The sequence below is a fragment of the Globicephala melas genome, chromosome 1, assembly GCF_963455315.2.
Source record: "Globicephala melas chromosome 1, mGloMel1.2, whole genome shotgun sequence".
Lineage (NCBI taxonomy): Eukaryota > Metazoa > Chordata > Mammalia > Artiodactyla > Delphinidae > Globicephala > Globicephala melas.
Window position 1 is genome coordinate 159,385,144 of NC_083314.1, and position 21,123 is coordinate 159,406,266.

Here is a 21,123-nt window from a genome sequence, read left to right on the forward strand (position 1 = left end):
GCAGTGGTTGAGAGTCCGCCTGCCGATGCAGGGGACACAGGTTCGTGCCCCGGTCTGGGAAGATCCCACATGCCGCGGAGCGGCTGGGCCCGTGAGCCATGGCCGCTGAGCCTGCGCGTCCGGAGCCTGTGCTCCGCAACGGGAGAGGCCACAACAGTGAGAGGCCCGCGTACTGCAAAAAAAAAAAAAAAAAAAAAAAAAAAAAAAAAAAGGCATGGAAATATATGCCTTTTCTGACCAGTTTCAAAAATTGTCAGATTATGATCTATAAGAAATAGCTGATAAAAATCATACCGAAATCTCATCTAAAAAACTACACTGTCAGGGGGAGGAAGAGGAGGGACTTTAAAAAATGTTTATTGCCAAAGTTAACTTGCTATGAGAAAAGTTAAAAAATCATTTAGATCTAACAAACCACACAGCAGCATAAAATGGGCATTTTTGAAAACTCTGAAAAATACTAAAAGCTAATTTTTTTCAAAGAGGGGGAAATATGAGTACTTTTTACCATGGCAGTGTTATCTGTCACCATGACATGCATCACATGTGTTACACATTCACAAAAGTCAACCAAATAAGAGAACTGCCTGTCTGAATCTGCAGCCAAATATAGTGCAATTGCCTGGCAGCCTGTACTTGCACCAGCACAAGTCTGTAGAGATCAATACATAAAGTAGTAAAACTAATAAAACTCTGTAAAACTTTCAAAAATTAATGCTCGTTAAAGGCATTTACAGTGGCGAAGTCAGAAATCTCCATTAAAAAGCCTATTGACCCACACAATTAAATAGTTACACTGAACTGAAGTAGATTGGTTTTTCTCTCCCATTTATGCATATACCCCACTCGACGAATACAGGAAAAAGGAATAAGCTTCTCTTGTAAGACTAGAGGGATGCGGTGAACACCACAGCTAGCAAAATAGTCCATAGAAACCTTTCTCATAAAGTCCTTTAGAAAGTTCAGGCTGATTAGCCTTTGCATGATGAGGTAAAAATTCAGTCCAGTGCATCAGAAAAGATAATCAATGAGTATCTATTACTTTAAAAAAATGGCTCAATTTTGTTGATGCATCAGACAGTGCTGCGAAGTATAGATTCAGTGCAACTATTCTGAGTTGCTGGTAGAGGACCACCTGAAGTCAACTTGGCTCTCTCTAGAGGCAGTAGGCGTTTGAAACATTTTGAGCCTGCATGGTGTGCCAAACTGGTTGAGTTCTTTTTCTGAGACTCTCAAGCAAAATACATCGTGTGCTGGGTATCATGGTGGATCTGCACAGCTTTAGCCAAGGCCTGAGGATCTCGGCCATTGCTCTGTCCTGACACATGACTGCCTTCCGCACTGTAAAGAAAAGAAAGCAAAAAAACCAAGAGTGACAAAAGACCACTTCAAACTCCACATGTTTCAAATAGCATGAATAGTACTAGAGTCAAGATCTTGGGCTCAAGGTGTGGCTCCTTAAATAATTTGTAACGTCTCTCTAAACACCAGTTTGCTCAACTGAAAATGCAATACAACTTATTTAATGGGCTGCTGCAATTAATTAGAATAATGTCTGCAAAGACCAAATCTTCAACAGTGCCTACACAAGGACTTCCATTTGTCTGCTATGTCTGGTTAATGCCTACTTGTCCTTTAGGCTTCAGTCAAATGTCATTTCCCCCAAAGAAATCTTCCCTGATTCTGAAGTTCAGGTCAGAGCCACCTGGAATATACTTTCACAGAATCCTCTACATTTATTTTATTTGAAAGATTATTATTTGGATAATTATTTATTTCCCTTACTGGGATGTAACCTCCAAGAAAGCAGCAACTTTGTCTGTCTTACTCACCACTAAATCCCTAGTGCCTGCCACATAGCATTGCCTCAATAACCATTTGTTGAATGGATGAATGAATGAATGAATGAATGTGCTTAGCACAGTGCTGCAACATAACAGATACTCAGCAAATGTTACTATGCCACCAGCCTTTCTTGTCTTTCCCTCACTAGCTATATGACCCTGGACAAGTAACAACTCCTCTGAACTTGATCTTTTAGGGTAACAGTAACAACTTCTGAACATACCTTTTAAGGGCACCATGTGATAAAAAGCTTAGTAAATAGGAAATCACCATCCCTCTTCTGACTTCTCTACTTAAATTATTATTACCCTTATCATCTAGGCTCAAAATCTTAGTCATTTTTTACTTCATCCCCTTCTCTGTCACTCACATCCAATTAACTGTTGAGTAATGTCTATTTTATCCCAGGATTAGCCTTTTACGTTAAACAAAGGTAATCTTGCTCTAACATATTCTTCCGGCTTCATGCCTGCTATTCCCCTTTCAAATGCTCCAACCAAAGAAAACTTGCTATTGTTCAAACATGTCACTTGTCTTCTCTTCTTTGTGTCCATTATTCCCTCTGCCTGGAAAATTCTTTTCTCTTCTTTGTAGAGCCAAATCCTACCCATCCAGCTATGAAATCTCTAACAGACTTTCCTCTGATGTCCAATTGCACTTTCATCTATACTGCTATGGGCTAATTGTCAGTTTTACGTTTGCGTGTATTGTATCCCATACTGAAGCATAAAATCCCAGGAAACATGTCTTCCTCAACTTACAGTTTTTAGTACCTAGTACAGTGTTGGGCACACAGGCAATACCTAGTAAATGTGTTGAATGAATATGTATATTACAGAATGGAAGGTACAAAGCCACAGATGGGCATTTTCCATCATAGCGTACTTTCAACCCGTACAGAAATAGACTTGCAGTGGAATGTCTACTATTTAGCAGCTGAATTCGGACTTGGGGAAGAGCCCAGAAACAACTACACTTCACAGATGGCCATTTGGGAAAAAAAATTTAACGCAGAAAGCTTGCTTAGTTATTTAATAGTAGCTCAATAACAGGTCAATATGTCTGATTCTCCTGAGATCCTTATTTGGGGGTGAGAATGGTCTGGTACCCTACCTGTTCCCGACACAAACCCAGGTTCCCTCTGATACATCCTCCAAGACTGTACTGAAAGTAAAGTGAACTGGTCAGGACTTCCCCCTTGCATGAAGTGGAATCCACAGACCTGTGACTGCTCTGACTGGAGCCAGGGCACTGGGCTGGACATCTTTTGAGGCTGCTTAGGACCTGAGCAGAACTGAAATGCATTTGGCTCTATGGGAAATCCACAGGCAGTTTCAAATGAGACTGCTTTTTGGGGCAGACTTTAGACACATCATACAAGTATGAACAAGCCTGGGCAATTTTTGGACCAAAAGTCACATTATCAGCTCTTAAAGGCATATGCAATTTTATCTGCTCCTTGAAATGTAAACCCTAAAAGGAAGTTTAACTCTTCCTAAAGGTTTTCTATAGTAGCTCATTTTTTTTAATATGCTGCTAAACACAGACAGAAAGATTTTATTTGCCTGAGAAACTTGCCTGTCATGATCTTTATCCACCAGATGATACCTTGCTCTGAATGCTACAAGGCGGGCATAATAGGCAGGGGCTGGAATAGAGACTGAGCGTGTGCACCGCACATAGGTATGACATAGCTGGTAAGTTAGTAACTGGAGCTCATCTGCGGTGAAGCAGTTGTCATCCCACAAGACCTGGTAATGTGAAGGACGGCTGGTTCCCTGGAGAAAGAGTTTTATGATTAATGTCTCTGACATGGGTTGATGACCTGAGAGAATTGAAACCTACTTAAATTCAGAAATATTCCTGCCTAGCACACCTACAAGCAGATACCTAGACCAAAAGATAACAGTTCTAGGATACAAGCATTAACAAAGTTATGTACAGTGTTTAATAACAAGTCTACTCAAGCTAGTTGCTGAATTTGCAAACACCTCCCTATCAAATCAAAGACCTGGACTAGCTTCCAAATTACCTGAATTCCTGCATGACTACAGAGGTAAAAGTCAAACTCAGATGGATGTGTGATGGTGCTATCCACGGTAGTGCCTGCTGGTACATTGCCACTTTTCCCCACCTTAAAAAAAAAAAAAAAAAAAGTGTCATTAGTCATCAAAGTGCTAAATTGAGCTCAAGCCATTAGTAAGAAGTTAGTATACTGCTCTTAAGGGAACTCTTGAAAATCAGTTTAATTCAAGATGTTGAATTTTCTGTAACTTTCCGTTAGCCCAACTATTTCAACCTTAGATATTTTCTCAAATATACTCCACTGCTTCTCTAAGGGAATCCAGACAAAGAATTATTTTACCTGTGGCTTTGGGCTACATTATTGTCATCTGTTTTACAGATGACACTTCGGTGTGTTCACAGAGGTGGAAAAGAAGACATTTAAGATGGATAAGCTTCCTGAGGGGGAAAAAAATCAGTTTTATTCCTTATTTGGAGTAAAAAAAAAAACAACCTACAACTTTCAGTAAAAGTTAAGATGAAGGGGCTTCCCTGGTGGCGCAGTGGTTGAGAGTCCGCCTGCCGATGCAGGGGACACGGGTTCGTGCCCCAGTCCGGGAGGATCCCACATGCTGCGGAGCGGCTGGGCCCATGAGCCATGGCCGCTGAGCCTGCGCGTCCGCAACGGGAGAGGCCACAACAGTGAGAGGCCCGCGTACCACAAAAAAAAAAAAAAAAAGTTAAGATGAAGGAATCTGTGAACTGGTTCACCAGGTTCAACAAAATTAATACTTTTACAGGATCAATAAAAGAATTCACTGGCACATGTATTGTCAGGAAGAGTGCATTGAAATGAGAATTAGGAAAGCCACAGTTTCTGTTCTAAGCCCAGCCTTGTAACTACATACCTTGAACAAAGCCTCAATCTAATCATCCATAAAATTAGGTGATGATTTCTGATACTTTTAAAATTCTAAAGTTCTTCTAGAGCCAAATTCTAAAATCAAACTTCTAGAAAAGCAGAGAGGAGAACTTCAAGGAAAGGAATTAAATCTTGCTATTTGGTCAGTTTTCATCCACTTCTGCTGTACACATGGGTTCCACACGAGGTAGTACATTTAGCATATTGGCACAGATTTGATGGGAATTTATTTGGCTCCATTCTAACTATTGTTAACTTCAGCTGAAGACCATGCACCAATGCATATAATAACAACATACATGAGTATAGAAAAGTCTCATTCCATGAAATTCATATGTGACCTGGGGTACTTAGCTGGACAAGAGGAAATGTAACTGAGCTACAATCATTCTAGTATTGTTTCCCAAAGTGTATGCTTTAGAAATATTAGTTCTGCAGGATGTGTTTAGGTGTTTCATGGTCAAATAAATTTGAGTGATATGGGGTTAAACCACAGTTGAAAGGTTTTTCTATTGTATGACTTCTCAGAACCTTTATCTAGTAACGTATAATCTTTAAGAGGGAGATGGAGTATACAGCACTTCCCAAACTTATTTGACCATAGAATCCCTTTTTAAAAATCTCTTGGAATCTACAGATGAGAACCTAAAGAGGTGCTGCCCTGGGGAAAAGGGGGTCCAGGCATGTTCATTTCAATAATTATTGCTTGAGCACCACGTGCAAGGCTCTGCAACAGATGCTGGGGATGAGAGACAGAGTCACAGAGAGAACTAAAGAACCTGCCCTCCTGCTCTTCATGAAAGTCACAGGCAATGCACTGCAATGCAATGTAATAAGGGCCTTATGGAAGGCACTGGGAAAAGCTGGTGGGAGGAAATGGTTGAGCCATGCCTTATAGGATAAGTACAGGTTGGATGGAGGGGATAGAATGAAAATGGAAACATTCCAATACCCCTTGCAGTCAGGAATGGATAAACAAACTGTGGTTCATCTACATCACAAAATACTACTCAGCAATAAAAAAGGAACAAACTACTGATACACACAATAACGTGGATGAATCCCAAATGCATTATGCTAAGTAAAAGAAGCCAGACCAAAGGCTATGACTTCTTTTCATATGACATACTGGGAAAAACAAAACTATAGGGACGGAATATACATCAGTGGTTGTCAGGGGCTGTAGGTAAGGGAAAGGGTTGACTACAAAAGGGCATAAGAGAGTTTTTATGTGTGACAGAATCATTCTATATATTAAGGTGGTAGTTTTACACAACTGTATGCATTTGTCAAGACATGCAGAACAGTATGCTAAAAATAGTGAATTTTACTGTGTCTATATTATATCTTATTATAAAAATAATGGGGAAAAAAAGGTGGGATGGATGTGGTCATTCCAGGGATAAAAATACACAATGTATATGGGAAATGGAAATAGTCACATTGCTAATGGAAGGTGTATGGGGGCATGGTGAAAGATCAAACTAAATGTGTTTTGGCTACCGTGGGAAAACACCGAGCACCATAAGGAAGCATCTGGTAGGCAACAGGGGTAACATGAAGATTTTTGAGCAGTGGAGTGGCAGGATAAGATCTGTATTTTAAAAACTTAGCCCTCAGAATGGCCATCATCAAAAAATCTAGAAACAATAAATGCTGGAGAGGGTGTGGAGAAAAGGGAACACTCTTGTACTGATGGTGGGAATGTAAATTGATACAGCCACTGTGGAGAACAGTATGGAGGTTCCTTTAAAAACTACAAATAGAACTACCATACGACCCAGGAATCCCACTACTGGGCATATACCCTGAGAAAACCATAATTCAAAAAGACACATGTACCACAATGTTCATTGCAGTTCTATTTACAATAGCCCGGAGATGGAAACAACCTAAGTGTCCATTATTGGATGAATGGATGAAGAAGATGTGGCACATATATACAATGGAATATTACTCAGCCATAAAAAGAAACGAAATTGAGCTATTTATAATATGGTGGATAGACCTAGAGTCTGTCATACAGAGTGAAGTAAGTCAGAAAGAGAAAGACAAATACCGTATGCTAACACATATATATGGAATTTAAGGAAAAAAAATGTCATGAAGAACCTAGGGGTAAGACAGGAATAAAGACACAGACCTACTAGAGAATGGACTTGAGGATATGGGGAGGGGGAAGGGTAAGCTGTGACAAAGCGAGAGAGAGGCATGGACATATATACACTACCAAACGTAAGGTAGATAGCTAGTGGGAAGCAGCTGCATAGCACAGGGAGATCAGGTCGGTGCTTTGTGACCGCCTGGAGGGGTGGGATAGGAAGGGTGGGAGGGAGGGAGACGCAAGAGGGAAAAAAAAAAAAAGAAAGATCTAATTTAAAACAAACAAACAAACAAACAAAAAAAACCTAGCCCTGACAGTAGGTGGAGGATGCATTTGTGAAGGAGGAATGGAGACAGGGAGACTGCGAGGAGTCTCCTGCAGTACTGAAGAGTTCTGCCTAGGGCAGATGGAACACACAAGAGGAAGAGTTGAGCCAAGAGATTTCAGGGCAGAACACAGAGAATTGTTTGACCCACTGAACATGGGAAGCGGGGACAGGAAGAGAGGAGAAGAATTTAAAGACAACTCTGAAGTTTCTCACTTGGCTGACTAATATATAGTGATGCCAAGCAATAGAAGAATAGTAAAATTGGGGGAGGAATAGCTTTTAGTTGTGGATAAAACAATAAGGAGAAGGTTTAGATGTGCTTTGCTTGAAATGCCTGTGGTAGATTGTATCACTGGTGCCAAATATTCCCATGCCCCTCCCTGGGTGAGGATTATACATCCCTACCCAATTAACTCAGAAGTGGCCATGTAACTTCCTTTGGCTAATAAAATGTGATGTGAAATGTGCTACTTCTGGGCAGAAGCTTTAACAGCCAGCATATGGCTTGTCATGTATCTTTTTTCCCCTCTACTACAATGACTGGTGAAGTTCCAGACAGATGCTTCCTCTCTGTCAGCCTAGGTTCCAGAGGGAGGACAGCGAGGTCCCAGCCGTAGCAGTGCCACAATGAATGTGTAATGTGAACAAGAAATAAATCTTAGTAAGCCACTAAGACTTTGGAGTCTTTTGTTACCACAGCATAGCCTAGCCTATCTTGACTGATACAATGCCTACAGAGCATCTAAGTAAACTGGTAGACAGAAGTGCAGATCAGGAGCTGCATAGAAAATCTGGGGCTGGAAATACAGATTTAGGAATCTATAAGCAAGTACGTGAATCTGGAAAAGTCGGTGAGACTAAGGGAGTTGAAATTGAGAAGAGAAGAGAGAAATATGAAATGCCAGGAAGCATCAATGTTTAATGGACAGAGGAAGAAGAGGAGTCAAAGAAAGCCTAATTACAGAGGTAGGTAGTGAGCCTGGAAAATCATATTGCTAAGGCCAAAGAAGGCAAACATCCATAAGTGCTTCAAAGAGGTCAGTGTGGGAATTTGACAAGATATCGCTGGATTCAAAATGAGCAAGTCATTGAGAGAACGACCTCAGTGGAGTCAGTGAAATAAAAGTCAGGCAACAGAGAACTGAAGTATTATGTGAGAAGATACAAAAAGAAAATCAAATCTTTTTTTCCTATAAGTTTGGTCATGAAAGGGAGGAAAGAAAAAATGGCAGGTAGATTGAGGGAGAAGGGAAGTTTTGAGAGAGACTGAGGAAGAGTTGAGAAACTTTAAAAGGTGAGGAGAGGGAAGCAACGGAATGGGGAAAACTGAAATTTTGAAAAAAAATGGATAATTGATGAAGTGAAGCTCTAAAGAAGGCAGAAAGCATTAAAAACAAAAGCATAGGTGGAGGGAAAAAAAGCATAGGTGGAGAGATTAGCCTCTGAGATTCAAGGAAGAAAATAAGAAAACACAGATTTAGCTAAATTTGAAAGTAAAGGGGAGGAAACCAAGAAAATTCATGCCTTCTCCATTTTGTTTTCTGGAGGAAACAGAAGGTTATTCTATTGTTGGCAATGTAAATTGTTGGCAACGAATGCTTCATGGATGGGGTTGGGGACTTGAGAAGAGTATAAAGGTTTAGAACAGATGTTATGGGGAATACGATAAATGAAAAGAAATTGCAGCATCAAAGGCCTGGCTGAGATTTGCTGTCAAGAACTTGTATTATGGTTCATTATTAAATAAATGACTTTTTTCCTCAGCAACCTCAATCAGCCTAAGACTAGCAGCAAAAGAAATGGGCAAGTACACTAATTCAGAGTTGGAGACTGGCAAGAGGCATGTTTAGAGAATTGAAGATGCTGGTGTCAGTGGTGCAAAGTAGACCAAGGATTGGGACTGTCAATCTTCAAAGGTCAGGAGTGACACTGGATGGTCAAGAACAAAGCTATGAGATAGCTTGGGGGTTTAGAAAGAGAGTCCAGGTCCTAAAGTTACATGATAGCAAGTCAACAGCGGGATGGGGTATGACTATGCAGTTAAGGAGGGGATGGCAGGATGTTTTGTGCCCAGAGCTCGGTCAAGAACTCAGAGAATTTGAATTAGCAGAATTTAAGAAGTATTACCAAGTCAGAGTTTGGCAATTTGGAAGACAGTATTTTGAATCTGAGCTGATTGGTGGACCTGTGGCCCAAGGGTAAAACCTTAGTTCTCTAATGATTCAGAAAACAAGAAGAAACAGCTCAGCCTTGGATTAGAGACAGAAACTCTAATGTGGGAGCATGTGGGACTTCCCTGGTGGTGCAGTGGTTAAGAATCCGCCTGCCAATGCAGGGGACACAGGTTTGAGCCCTAGTCCAGGAAGATCCCACATGCCGCGGAGCAACTAAGCCTGTGCGCCACAACTACTGAAGTCCGCGCACCTAGACCTCGTGTTCCGCAACAAGAGAAGCCACTGCAATGAGAAGCCCACACACTGCCACGAAGAGAAGCCCCCACTCACCGCAACTAGAGAGAACCCGCGTGCAGCAACAAAGACCCAACGCAGCCAAAAAGTAATTAATTAAAAAGAAAAATCTAATCCTTAAAAAAATAAAACAAACTAAGCGTGTACTAGAAAACAGTGGGAGTGACCCACAAGGCGACAAGATCAGGAAACAGAAAGAACTGGTCTCTCTGGGAGTGGATCAGGGAGGGCCTGAAAAAGTTGAAGTAATGTCATAGAAAAGATCATAGAAGTAAAGTCATCCAACACTGTGTACCTAAAATTTACCTAGTTTACACATTAATAACAGATTATAAAAAGGTTACACAAAATGCCTTTTATCAAATGCTGGAAATTGTACCCAAAATTAACATTCATTTACTAAGTTAATCCTTAACAACAACCCTGTGAAATAGGTATTGTTCTTACCACACTTTACAGTTAGAACATTACGGCTTAGAGAAGTTAACCTGCCCATGGTTAGTAAATGTGACATCACAGGCATTCAAAGTGTGTACCCTAAGAATCCCCTGCACTGATGTAAAATCATTTGGAAGAGAAATTTTCTTTATACCCTAGAACCATGCCTTAGGCGCTGGTAGCAAAAAATAGCAAATGGCAATAAAGTCCAAGTAGTAAACCTTCCCTTTGGAGGTTTCCTGTATCACCATAGTGTACATAGCTTTTTTTAACTTCTCCCTCTAAAAACTCCAGAAACCAGTATTGTTGTCACATAAGAGAAATATTCAGTCTTGAAACCTGTATCATTCAAAATTGCTCATCTAAGCTCAACTGGAGTTAGTATGCTTATTAAATTATTATTAGGCACTTCTGCTTTAAAAAAAAAAAACTATATGTATGCCTACTCAAAAACACATTCACAGGACTTCCCTGGTGGTCCAGTCAGTAAGACTCTGCGCTCCCAATGCAGGGGGGCTGGGTTCAATCCCTGGACGGGGAACTAGATCCTGCATGCATGTGCAACTAAGAGTTCGCATGCTGCAATGAAGATCCTGCATGCCGCAACAAAGATCCGGCACAGCCAAAATAAATAAATAAATATTTTTTAAAAACCGAAAACATATTCACTTGCATCAGATAATAAAGCTTATCCTATGTGTTCTTACCCTCTCTGTTTTATCTGCACAGAAGAGTCGTGTGTGATGTCTTTTCTGCACCACAATATAGGTTATTCCTGGCCGGTAATCTTCTTCCAAACTAATACATGCCTTTCGAATTGCTATTAGTTCTGGCCAAGCTACCTAGGAGTTAGAAATAAAATGATGTTTAATTGAGAACTTGCCAATCTCTCAGGCATCTCTCAGATCTGATTTACTTGGAGTGGCAGATGGGAGGAAACTCCATCAGATACCTAGAAGCCCCAGAAGGCAACTATGGGATTAAGAGAGTACCTGTTTCATCTGTCCCTCGGATACCCCTCCACGGTAATAGATGATTCGAGTGGGTTTGAAGCGTGTGGATTTGTAGAACTGGATCAGCAGCTCTCGAACCATGTTAGTAAGGTCCTGGATTACCTCCTGACTATAGAGGAGCTCCTGGGAGATCTCCTGGCGGGACGTCTGCACCCGCACAGTGGCACAGTACCGACTGGGGTGGCCGTCCATACTGCCAACGACAGCAGCAATGGAAGGCTTCTTCCCATCCCCTGCTGGGGGGTGCGTGACATCCGCTCCCAGGAAGATGACAGGCTGCTGGAACACCGAGGGCCTGCTCAGATTTAAGGAGACATTGCCACTCAGACATATGGATGAAAATGTTTTTGTTTAGCAAGATCACCAGACATAATCACAGGCATAATCTTATGAGAATAAAGACGTGCCCATTGGGAGAGAACTCTAATGCCCACTGAGTATCTGTGCCACCCAGTACAATGAATCTGAACTGACTAAAGAAGCCAACATGGTTCTTCTGCAATAGTGGGAAGGGTAGAGTCAAGAAGAGGATCCAACCCAAATTTAACAAAATCTCTATGTGTAAAGGGAAAACTTTCCCAGAACAGGCTTTCTCGGGATCCTGGGATTTCTACAATGGATACTGAATTGCACAATGTACATGGAACTGGGACAAACCCCCCAATATATGAGACTTAGGGAAGAGAATAAAGTCTATCTCCTTCCCTATTTTATTTTCTCCATGTATTTATCACTTTTACCACATATTTTACTTATTTATTTTATTTATTGTGTATACACACACACACACACATGTAAGCTCCATGAAGGCAGGAATTTTGTTTTGCTTTGTCTTGTTCACTGCTGTATCCCTGGTGCCTAAAACACTGCCTTGCTCACAGCTGGCACTCAACTAATATTTGCTAAAATAATGAATTCATTTATTTGGTACTAATTTATCTATGGAATTAAGGAGAAAAATATCATGCATATATTACTTCTCTGGTAAATTCTTTTTTTTTTTTTTTTTTTTTTTTGCGGTACGCAGGCCTCTCACTGTTGTGGCCTCTCCCGTTGCGGAGCACAGGCTCTGACGCGCAGGCTCAGCGGTCATGGCTCCTGGGCCCAGCCGCTCCGCGGCATGTGGGATCTTCCCGGATCGGGGCACGAACCCGTGTCCCCTGCATCGGCAGGCGGACTCTCAACCACTGCGCCACCAAGGAAGTCTGATTTTTAAAGTATATCTAGGAGGCATCCCAAATCTGACAATCTCATGTAATAGGTACTAAAGATGAGGTTCCATGTGGGCAGAGCCTGGGTTGTATTTCTCTCTATATATATCATCATACAACATGGGTTTGGCATAGTAGGGTATAAGAGCAAATGTATATACATAAGATACATACACAGAACATAATAACAGCTTACATATATTATGTACCAACCACTGTGCTAAGGACTTTACACGTATGAATTCATTTAGTCCTCACAACAATTCTATGAGGGTAGTACAATTATTATCTCAGATTTCCAGGTTTAAAAAATGAGATATAAGAGGATAAGGAACTTGCTCAAGATTACACAGTTAGGAAGTGATAAAGCTGGAATCCAAACCCAGGAAGCCAGACAAAAAGGTCTGTACTCTATGCCACTATGCTACATTGTTTGGGGTAAAATTAAATCATGCTTTAGGTTAACTTCCCCCATGGTCTGTATACCTCATCTACCAATGTTGCAGGAAGGATTTATTTACCTAGAAGTTTCATTCAAGGACAAAAATGAGAACTGTGATACAACTGTATAAGAGTAAAGCACTCAAATTCACCTTCTTCTCAAGTATGAAAATGACTAATATCACAGACAAAATTTAACTTCCCAAATCACTTCCACATACAGGTTTTCACATAAAAACATCGTAGAGTAGACAAGTCAGATATTATCTCAACAGACAAGGAAACTACAAATTAACAAGGAGCCGCCCAATCTAAGAAATGGGCAAAGGACTGAACAGGCCCATCACAAAAGAGGATGTCCACTTAGCCAATAAACATATGAAAATGTGCTTAACATGATTAGTCATCAGAGGATTGCAAATTAAAATCATCATGAGATACTATTACCCCCGGCCAAAATGGCTAAAATTAAAAGGACTGATACCACCAAGTGTTGGCAAGAATATGAGAACTAGAACTCTCAGTGGAAATATAAATTGGTATAACCACTTTGGAAAACTACAGTAGTCCCCCCTTATCTGCAGGGTATGTGTTCCAAGATGCCCAGTGGATATACCAAATCCTATATCTACTGGTTTTCTTTCCTATACTAATGGATGGGTAGCATAAACAGCCTAAATACACTGGACAAAGGGATAATTCATGTCCAGGGCTGGATGGAGAGGGAGAGTTCGAGATTTCATCGGGCTACGCAGAATGGCATGCAATTTAAAACTTAAGAATTGGGACTTCCCTGGTGGTGCAGTGGTTAAGAATCCACCTGCCAATGCAGGGGACACGGGTTTGAACCCTGGTCCAGGAAGATCCCACATGCCGTGGAGCAACCAAGCCCACGTGCCACAACTACTGAGCCTGTGCTCTAGAGCCCACGAGCCACAACTACGGAGCCCACGTGCCACAACTACTGAGCCCACGTGCCACAACTACTGAAGCCCGTGCACCTAGACCTCGTGTTCCACAAGAGAAGTCACTGCAATGAGAAGCCCACACACCACAATGAAGAGTAGCCCCTGCTCGCCGCAACTAGAGAAAGCCCATGCTCAGCAACGAAGACCCAACTCAGCCATAAATAAATAAATAAATAAATTAATTAATTAATTAATTAAAACTGAAGAATTGTTTATTTATGGAATTTTTCCACTTAATATTTTCGGACAGAGGTTGACTGCAGGTAACTGAAACCAGGGAAAGTGAAACTGCAGATAAGGGGGGACTACTGTATTTGATAGTATCTATCAATGCTAAATACATATATTTTCTATAAGTCAGCAATTCCACTCTTGCAAGAGAAAGAGTACTTAATTCCACCAAAAATGTAGAAGACTTGTATAATAAATGTATAAGAATATCTAAAATTTTGTAGTATATTCATAAAATGAAATAATACACAACAAAAAATAAACTTCTACTTAAAATAGCAACAGGAATGAATCTCATAGACATGATATTCAGCAAAAGAAGACAGACACAAAATAGTACATACTGTATGGTTCCATTTATATGAAGTTCAAAAACAGGCAAAACTAGGGAACTCCCTGGCGGACCAGTGGTTAGGACTCTGAGCTTTCACTGCCAAGGGCGCAGGTTCAATCCCTGCTCGGGGGAACTAAGATCCCACAAGCCGCGGGGTGTAGCCAGAAGAAAAACAGGCAAAACTAATCTATGATGCTGGAAGTCAGAACAGTCAGAACTTTTGGGGGTTATCTATTGGGAAGGGCCACGAGGAAGCCTGATGAGGTGCTGGATGTGTTCTATATTTAACCTGGGTGGTGGTTACATGAGTGCATACGTATATAAGAAAAAGTAACCAAGATGTATATTTGAGATTTGTGTGCTTTATTGTAAATTATGTAAGTTAGAGCTTAAGAAACATATGGAAAAAGAGTTCAGGATCTTACCTTTGATGAGGTACAAGCACGTTGTTAATTCCTCCGAGCTTTGCATTTATCTTCAGGCAAAGGTTGGAAAGGGTTTGAGGTGAGGTCTTCACTACATTTTTTACCTGGACACACTGTGTAGCCATACCCAGGAGGGTATCTCCAACACGTTTCACCTCCGCTACAAAAATAAGTTTATTAATTAATTTTAAAATGTTGATATATTCTCCTGATTACTAAAAGTAGAGGGAAACACCCCCCCACACACATTAACATTTACAGAGTGCCAACTATATACTGTACGTTGTGCTAGATGCTTTTCCTGTGTGGTCCTTTCATCTGCTAAACCCCCAGGGCAATTTTTTTGAGTTTGGAAGGCTCTCTCCCTACCCTTTTCTTCCCTCCTGCAGGCTTTGAAGCCAGTCCACTTCCTTTATTCTAACATGCAGCCTGCCACCACTCACCACTCACTCAAGTCCCTTGAGGTTCCTTTTCCCACAGGACTGGTCTGGCAAAGAAATCAATCTCCCCAGCTCCTCCCTCTCAGTACACACACCAGCCCTCTGAATTCTAAGGGATTTTTTTTTCCTTCCTTCCCCTCCTCCCCCAAACACTACAGATAAAGAGAAGCTAACAAAAGAAACAAATATAGAGAGGCTTGAAGGCATTTTACAAAGTTCAAATGGTTGGTCTACATAGTTTCCAAATCCTTCACTTAGATGATAGCCAAAAGAACTTTGTATCATTCTTCTTATAAGAGATACAAACTAAGCAGCTCCTATTCTGGAAGTGGTAGGCTCCCCCCACTCTGATATTCCTAAATGCTTTTCACCAGACATTCCAGTTCTCCCCGTTTTGGGGACGACGGTAAAATGGCACTACCCTCATTACCACTGCATTTCCTGCCCACCATCCCACTTCCCCCACATAGGTTGGGTGGGCCATATAGCTGGTTGTGACCAAGAAATTGCAGAAGTTAAGAACCCTCCAGGCTCTCTTTTCTCTCTGCCATGGAGCCAGCAACATTCCAAATAGTGACTGGGTTCCAGAGTGAAAATGATATGATGACATGGAGCAGAGGCTGCAGTCCACCCTCAATGGACACATAGCAAAAGCAAAAAATAAAACTTTGTTGCTTTGAGCCACTGAGAGTTCGGGATTGTTTGTGACTGCAGCATAACCTAGTTTATCCTGACTGCTACAACTACTACTTGAAATCATCCCTCATTCAACATTAAAGGGGTCCATACCATATACTGGCGTCTTCCCAGGCAAGATAACCACTATTAGCTGTAGGCCCACATATGTCATTTTCAGGTGTTTAAACATGGGCTCCACGCTGTCTGCACCTTGTGCATACTTGCAAAAACATGGCTGACCCTGGATGGGCATTCCTGCATCCTTAGAGATTTTACGGAGCTGGTCAGTGAAACTCCTGTTAAAATAGAACCGGTGGCACAGTGCTTTCATTTCAGGGCACATTCTTAGCATTTATTTCCCTCTAAGATATTTCTTTCAGTTCGGTAAATTCTTAGCCAAATTTAGAAACAAATAAACAAACAAACAAAAAAACCCCATCTTTAACTGGTTGCCAAAAATAGCCTGGAAGTTGTATCACTGTAATTATAAGGCAGAAGACTCTGTATTATTAAACTATCAGATTATCATTTTGAATTTTTAAATAATTGTGCCTCAGCTGGGCCTCAGGGCCTAGAATAGCATTCCTGTTCAAAGCTTTTTTTAAACATTCAAGTCAGTAATTCCAGACTGAAGAAAAAAGCAAGGTCAAAATTTCAGGTAACGTGTATTTTGGTAAGCCAGGTACAAGAATAGTTGGGTAAGCTTGTGTTCAACTGAGAACACAGAAACACACTGTCACAAAATCACCATATTTAGGATGACATTCAAACTTGTAATAGATTTGATTCAATAACAATGTCAAAAGAAATCATCACTTTAAGAAAAAGCAAAACTCATGGTCAAGTTTTAAATTTTGGATTTGTAGAAAGCTTTCAGAATGATTTGTTTTCTGCATTTGCCAATGTTTTGTAGGATTCCTTTCTTTCACCCCAGTTCCCTTTTCCCGTCGTGATTTTTCCACCCTTTTCACTAACTTCCTGTATATAGATAACTGCATCTGTAAGATGTGAACAAATGATCTTAGTCAGTGACCCTGCAGTAAAACAAGCTCTCTAGTACACTGTAATGATTAAAAATGAACTAGTTTTTATCTTAGCTGAAAAGATACAATTAACCCCAAAGGAAGCTTCTCTAAGAACTCAAGAATTTGCCAATCGGCACTGCTTCAGCCTTGTTAGTCACAAATTTCTGCTCTAAATGTAGGAAGCTGAGTCAGATTCTTAACATAATTCCCAAGTCTGCGATTTACTATAAGAACAAGGTCTTTTTCCTATAGCCAGATGGTGTCACTATAGGAGTCTGGGATTCAGTGCCAGTGTACACAGCACATTCACATAAAGATGATATTTTCATATCTGGAAGGGATATTACTAAGCTGAAAATATGAAGATACTCACTTTAGTAAATCTTCCCTACATTGTTTCTGAGGCGCAAAACAAGCAACTGCCCAAACTTTAATTTCAATGCCAGCATAAAACTGCTTTCCTCGCATGTCCCAGACACCCTGGTTGGGTGTGGCTACCGTTTTATTCTTTAAAAAAAAAAACACACAAAAAAAGAAACAAAAGAAAAGAGAAAAGACATTACAATCTAAGGCCATTTTAAAGTTGATGAGGGGATAAACAAAACTCTATTTGATATTAGCCAAAAGACAAAAAGCAGTAATGAGCAAAGCTATGAGTAAATTCAGTGTGGTGTAGTGGAAAAACCCTGGATTCATCCCTTTTTGATTGGTTGTTGGAAGAAGCTTGCTGAATAAAATAAAAAGCTTACCCGGCCTCCGTATTGCAGCATTGGTGCTGGAAGTACCCTGCCTGTGAGCTCAGTCATTTCATTGTGGACAACAATACCAAATTCTTTAAGATATGGATCAGGTCCGCCCACCATGCTGTTACTCTTCACCTAAAGAACAGGAAAGCCTGCATATATAAAAACCAAAGAGTAACTGTGTCCCATCAGGCATTTTCTATTGTTTTTTTTGTTTTGTTTTGTTTTTTGTTTTTTTCCCATCTGAAAGCTAGCTTATCTTAAAGACCATGCCTTACTGACCAGTCTACTGATTTCTTCTTGTCTGTCAGGAGCAGATCTTGCTGTGGCTTTGATCATCGTGGAAGTCTGATTGTCTGTGAGCTTCTTTATACATCGTTGTCCTGCCACTATATTACAAACCTACCAAGAGGCAAAGAGGAATTAGTTTGTGTAACGGGCTTCTACATCTTAAGCCTTTGCTGAACTGTACCTTACATCTTGCATTCCCAAAAAAATGAAAATTCTGTTATATGGTGAAGTTATCTGTCCAAAGTATTTTAGAGATTAATATTAAATTCTATCACTAGTTTAGAACATTTCTTTTTTAAAACACACATTCAAGAGATTGGCAGATTGGCAAAAGAAAATTTAGTTTAGCTTACCTCAAGTGGCAAGTATGTATGCTTTTGTTCTTGTCCCACCTGGAGACAGGGAAGATGGGGGTATTTCAGTTGCAGACTATACTTTTGCTTAAAATATTGAGCTACTGTACATTCCATTGCTTGCCCATTTTCTAGCTGTAAGGGAAAACTATAAAAGAGAATGTCTTTTTAGAAATTTCTTCAAGTTCTTTGTGTTTTTTTTCAAATAAGCAAACAAACAAAAGCCTACTAACATTTTCTACCTTGACCAGTCACTTAAAAAAAAAGGTCAATCTTTATTTGGCCATTTTCACTTAAGGGTTTAATCAGGATAGCGATTTTGTTGGAATTTTACATGTTTGTTTGTTGAAGCTAAGATGAGAAAATTTTTAATTAAAATGGAAAAAGAATTTAAATCAAGAAGAAGCCGCAGAACCAGAAAATACACAGACTTACTAGAGAGGTCAGTTAACACCTACAGATACAAATACAATCTCTTGCTGGCTTCTTAGAGATGAGTAAATTCAAATAAGGTCCTGGGTCATCCACAGATGATAACTTACGATAACTTTTGATAAAATGAATGTAGCACAGTTACTGGGGCCACATCTTCAGATCCCCAAACCAGGACAAACATATGTGGATTTGGAGGTCACAAGACCAGATACATGAACTTGAGACTGTGTCAAGATATTTGGTATAAACTGGGGAGCATGATTTAAGAGACTCTCCTGATTTCGCTCTTCCAGTGGACAAATTATCTCAAACACTTGGCACAATAATTACTTTAATCTTGCTTTCTTAGCTGTTAATGGCCCACAAAGTAATAATGCAGTGAGGATCACATATGTGATATTTAAATCTATGTGCTTTTAATTTTCATGCAAAGATTATATAGTTCTATAAGTCTAGTTATTCTTACAGGGTACTGTGAAGTAATTAAATAATGAGAAAGATAGTTCTTTTTGAAACAAATGCTATAATTCTCAACAGTGACTTCACTTTTTTCCTTAGAGAATGAAGTCAATGGTATAACATGAGGAGTATATGGAACACCACTTTACAAGTCAAGAAATTCATGTGATGTGTACATGAGTTCATACTGAAGAATTCATCCAAATCAGACTGAATTTATATACTACATTTATCCAGAGGCCACCCCAAATTTTCAGTTATCTAGAACAAAGCGCTCCAGGTGATTCTGATGTACACTTGTTTGAAAAAGTCTTCTGAGTGAGGAAAATAATGTAAAGTTAATATAGTTAAGTTTATGCTCTTTACTTAGAAAAGCCAATATTCATATTTATGTCAGACATGAGTTTAATGATCTTGATTACAAGAATAAAACTTACATATATGGTAATTTAAAAAGTACTTTAATATATATTTTCTCATTAGGTATAGCTCACAGTGGACTACAAGCTGGGTGATTAGAAAACTGAGATTGCGTAAGCATAAATAAATGTGCTGCTGGAGGCATACCATACACACTGACAGCTGGAAGAAGTGACAGCTAGCTACAAAAGGGGGGAGAAAAATCCACATAAAGCACAAGGCAATATGTATCTTCCCATGACAGCTTTCATGACTTACAGGCCTTAATAGATCCTTCAGGCCATGCATTGAGAATTACAACACTATAATAAATGATGTTCATAATGATGACTCTGCATCATTATATAAAAGTTGATCTATGTTTAGCATACTCTGTTTAATAGGTGAAATGACTTCCCTGGTGGCACAGTGGATAAGACTCTGTGCTCCCGATGCAGGGGGCCCAGGTTCGATCCTTGGTTAGGGAACTAGATCCCACATGCATGCCACAACTAAGAGTTCACAGGCCACAACTAAGGAGCCCGTGTGCCACAACTAAAGAAGCCGGCGAGCTGCAACTAAGACCCGATGCAACCAAATAGAGAAATAAATATTTTTTAAAAAAAAGAAAGAAAAATTGGCTGGATCATAATTACATTTACAAAAAAAAAAAAAGAGGTGAAATGAATTAAAGGCATGAAATATGTTTTATAAATATTTCTATCAAAAATATTTAAAACATTTTCTATTTTTTTTATTTTTTATTTTATTGACCGCGCTGTGTGTGGCAGGTGGCATGCAGGCTCTTAGTTCCTTGACCAGAGATTGAACCTGAGATCCCTGCAGTGGAAGCGTGGAGTCTTAACCAATGGACCACCAGGGAAGTCCCTTAAAACATTTTTAAAGCTTCGGTGCTTTAAAGTGAAGATCTAGGTGATTTTTTTAAATTACAATATGGGATGCCAATTTCTCAAATTATTATAGTAGCTTCCTTTGTTACAAAAAATATAATGGTACAATTTTAGATGTGGTTAACATACGTCTGATGACTGGCTGGCCGCCTAGTCACATTACACACTCGATATTTTCGTTTCATCTGTCCACAGTGGGTCACCTCAACTTTAAGACCTGAAGTCAAAACAGTCAAAAGAGCAGTATTAATTAAAATCACAGTGACAAGAAAATACTCGAAGGTTGTCTTCAGAAAGGCATAGCATTGTACAGGACAAAAGTTGCAAGGATATGGGAACAATTTCATCATGCATAGGCAAAAAAGCCTCAGCCAAGCAGAAAAAATTAGAACCCAGACGACTTAAGACTTGCAACCTACTTTGATGTATTACTTCATTCAATAAGTATCTATCAAGCATCAACTACGTTTTGGTGCTTATTCTTGGGTCTGGAGATAGCCCTAATGAAGCTTCTGGTATAATGAGAGAAGATAGCTAACAACAGGTAAAGAAGCAAAGAAATTCTGATAATAAATGAACTTGTGTTATTTTATTAAAATGGAAGTTTTCAAGTAAGTAAAAGTAACAGTTACTAAGTTCCTGACATGTACCAGGTAC

At 39.9% G+C, this 21,123-nt stretch overlaps 1 protein-coding gene across 1 annotated transcript in view; it reads right to left on the reverse strand.

Moving 5' to 3' along the window:
* Positions 1-207: 207 nt before the first annotated feature.
* The window catches only part of LOC115860046 (protein argonaute-4), a 42,864-nt gene continuing 21,948 nt past the window's right edge, over positions 208-21,123 (reverse strand). The window contains exons 7-18 of the mRNA XM_030869431.3: positions 20,596-20,683; positions 18,263-18,410; positions 17,901-18,020; positions 17,625-17,753; positions 17,249-17,382; positions 15,962-16,146; positions 14,733-14,892; positions 11,102-11,417; positions 10,817-10,951; positions 3,878-3,979; positions 3,424-3,623; positions 208-1,341 (exon numbers count right to left, since the gene is read on the reverse strand). Coding sequence (XP_030725291.1) covers positions 1,233-1,341; positions 3,424-3,623; positions 3,878-3,979; positions 10,817-10,951; positions 11,102-11,417; positions 14,733-14,892; positions 15,962-16,146; positions 17,249-17,382; positions 17,625-17,753; positions 17,901-18,020; positions 18,263-18,410; positions 20,596-20,683 — 1,826 coding nt within the window. The 3' untranslated portion in view covers positions 208-1,232. The remainder of the gene's footprint in view (positions 1,342-3,423; positions 3,624-3,877; positions 3,980-10,816; positions 10,952-11,101; positions 11,418-14,732; positions 14,893-15,961; positions 16,147-17,248; positions 17,383-17,624; positions 17,754-17,900; positions 18,021-18,262; positions 18,411-20,595; positions 20,684-21,123) is intronic.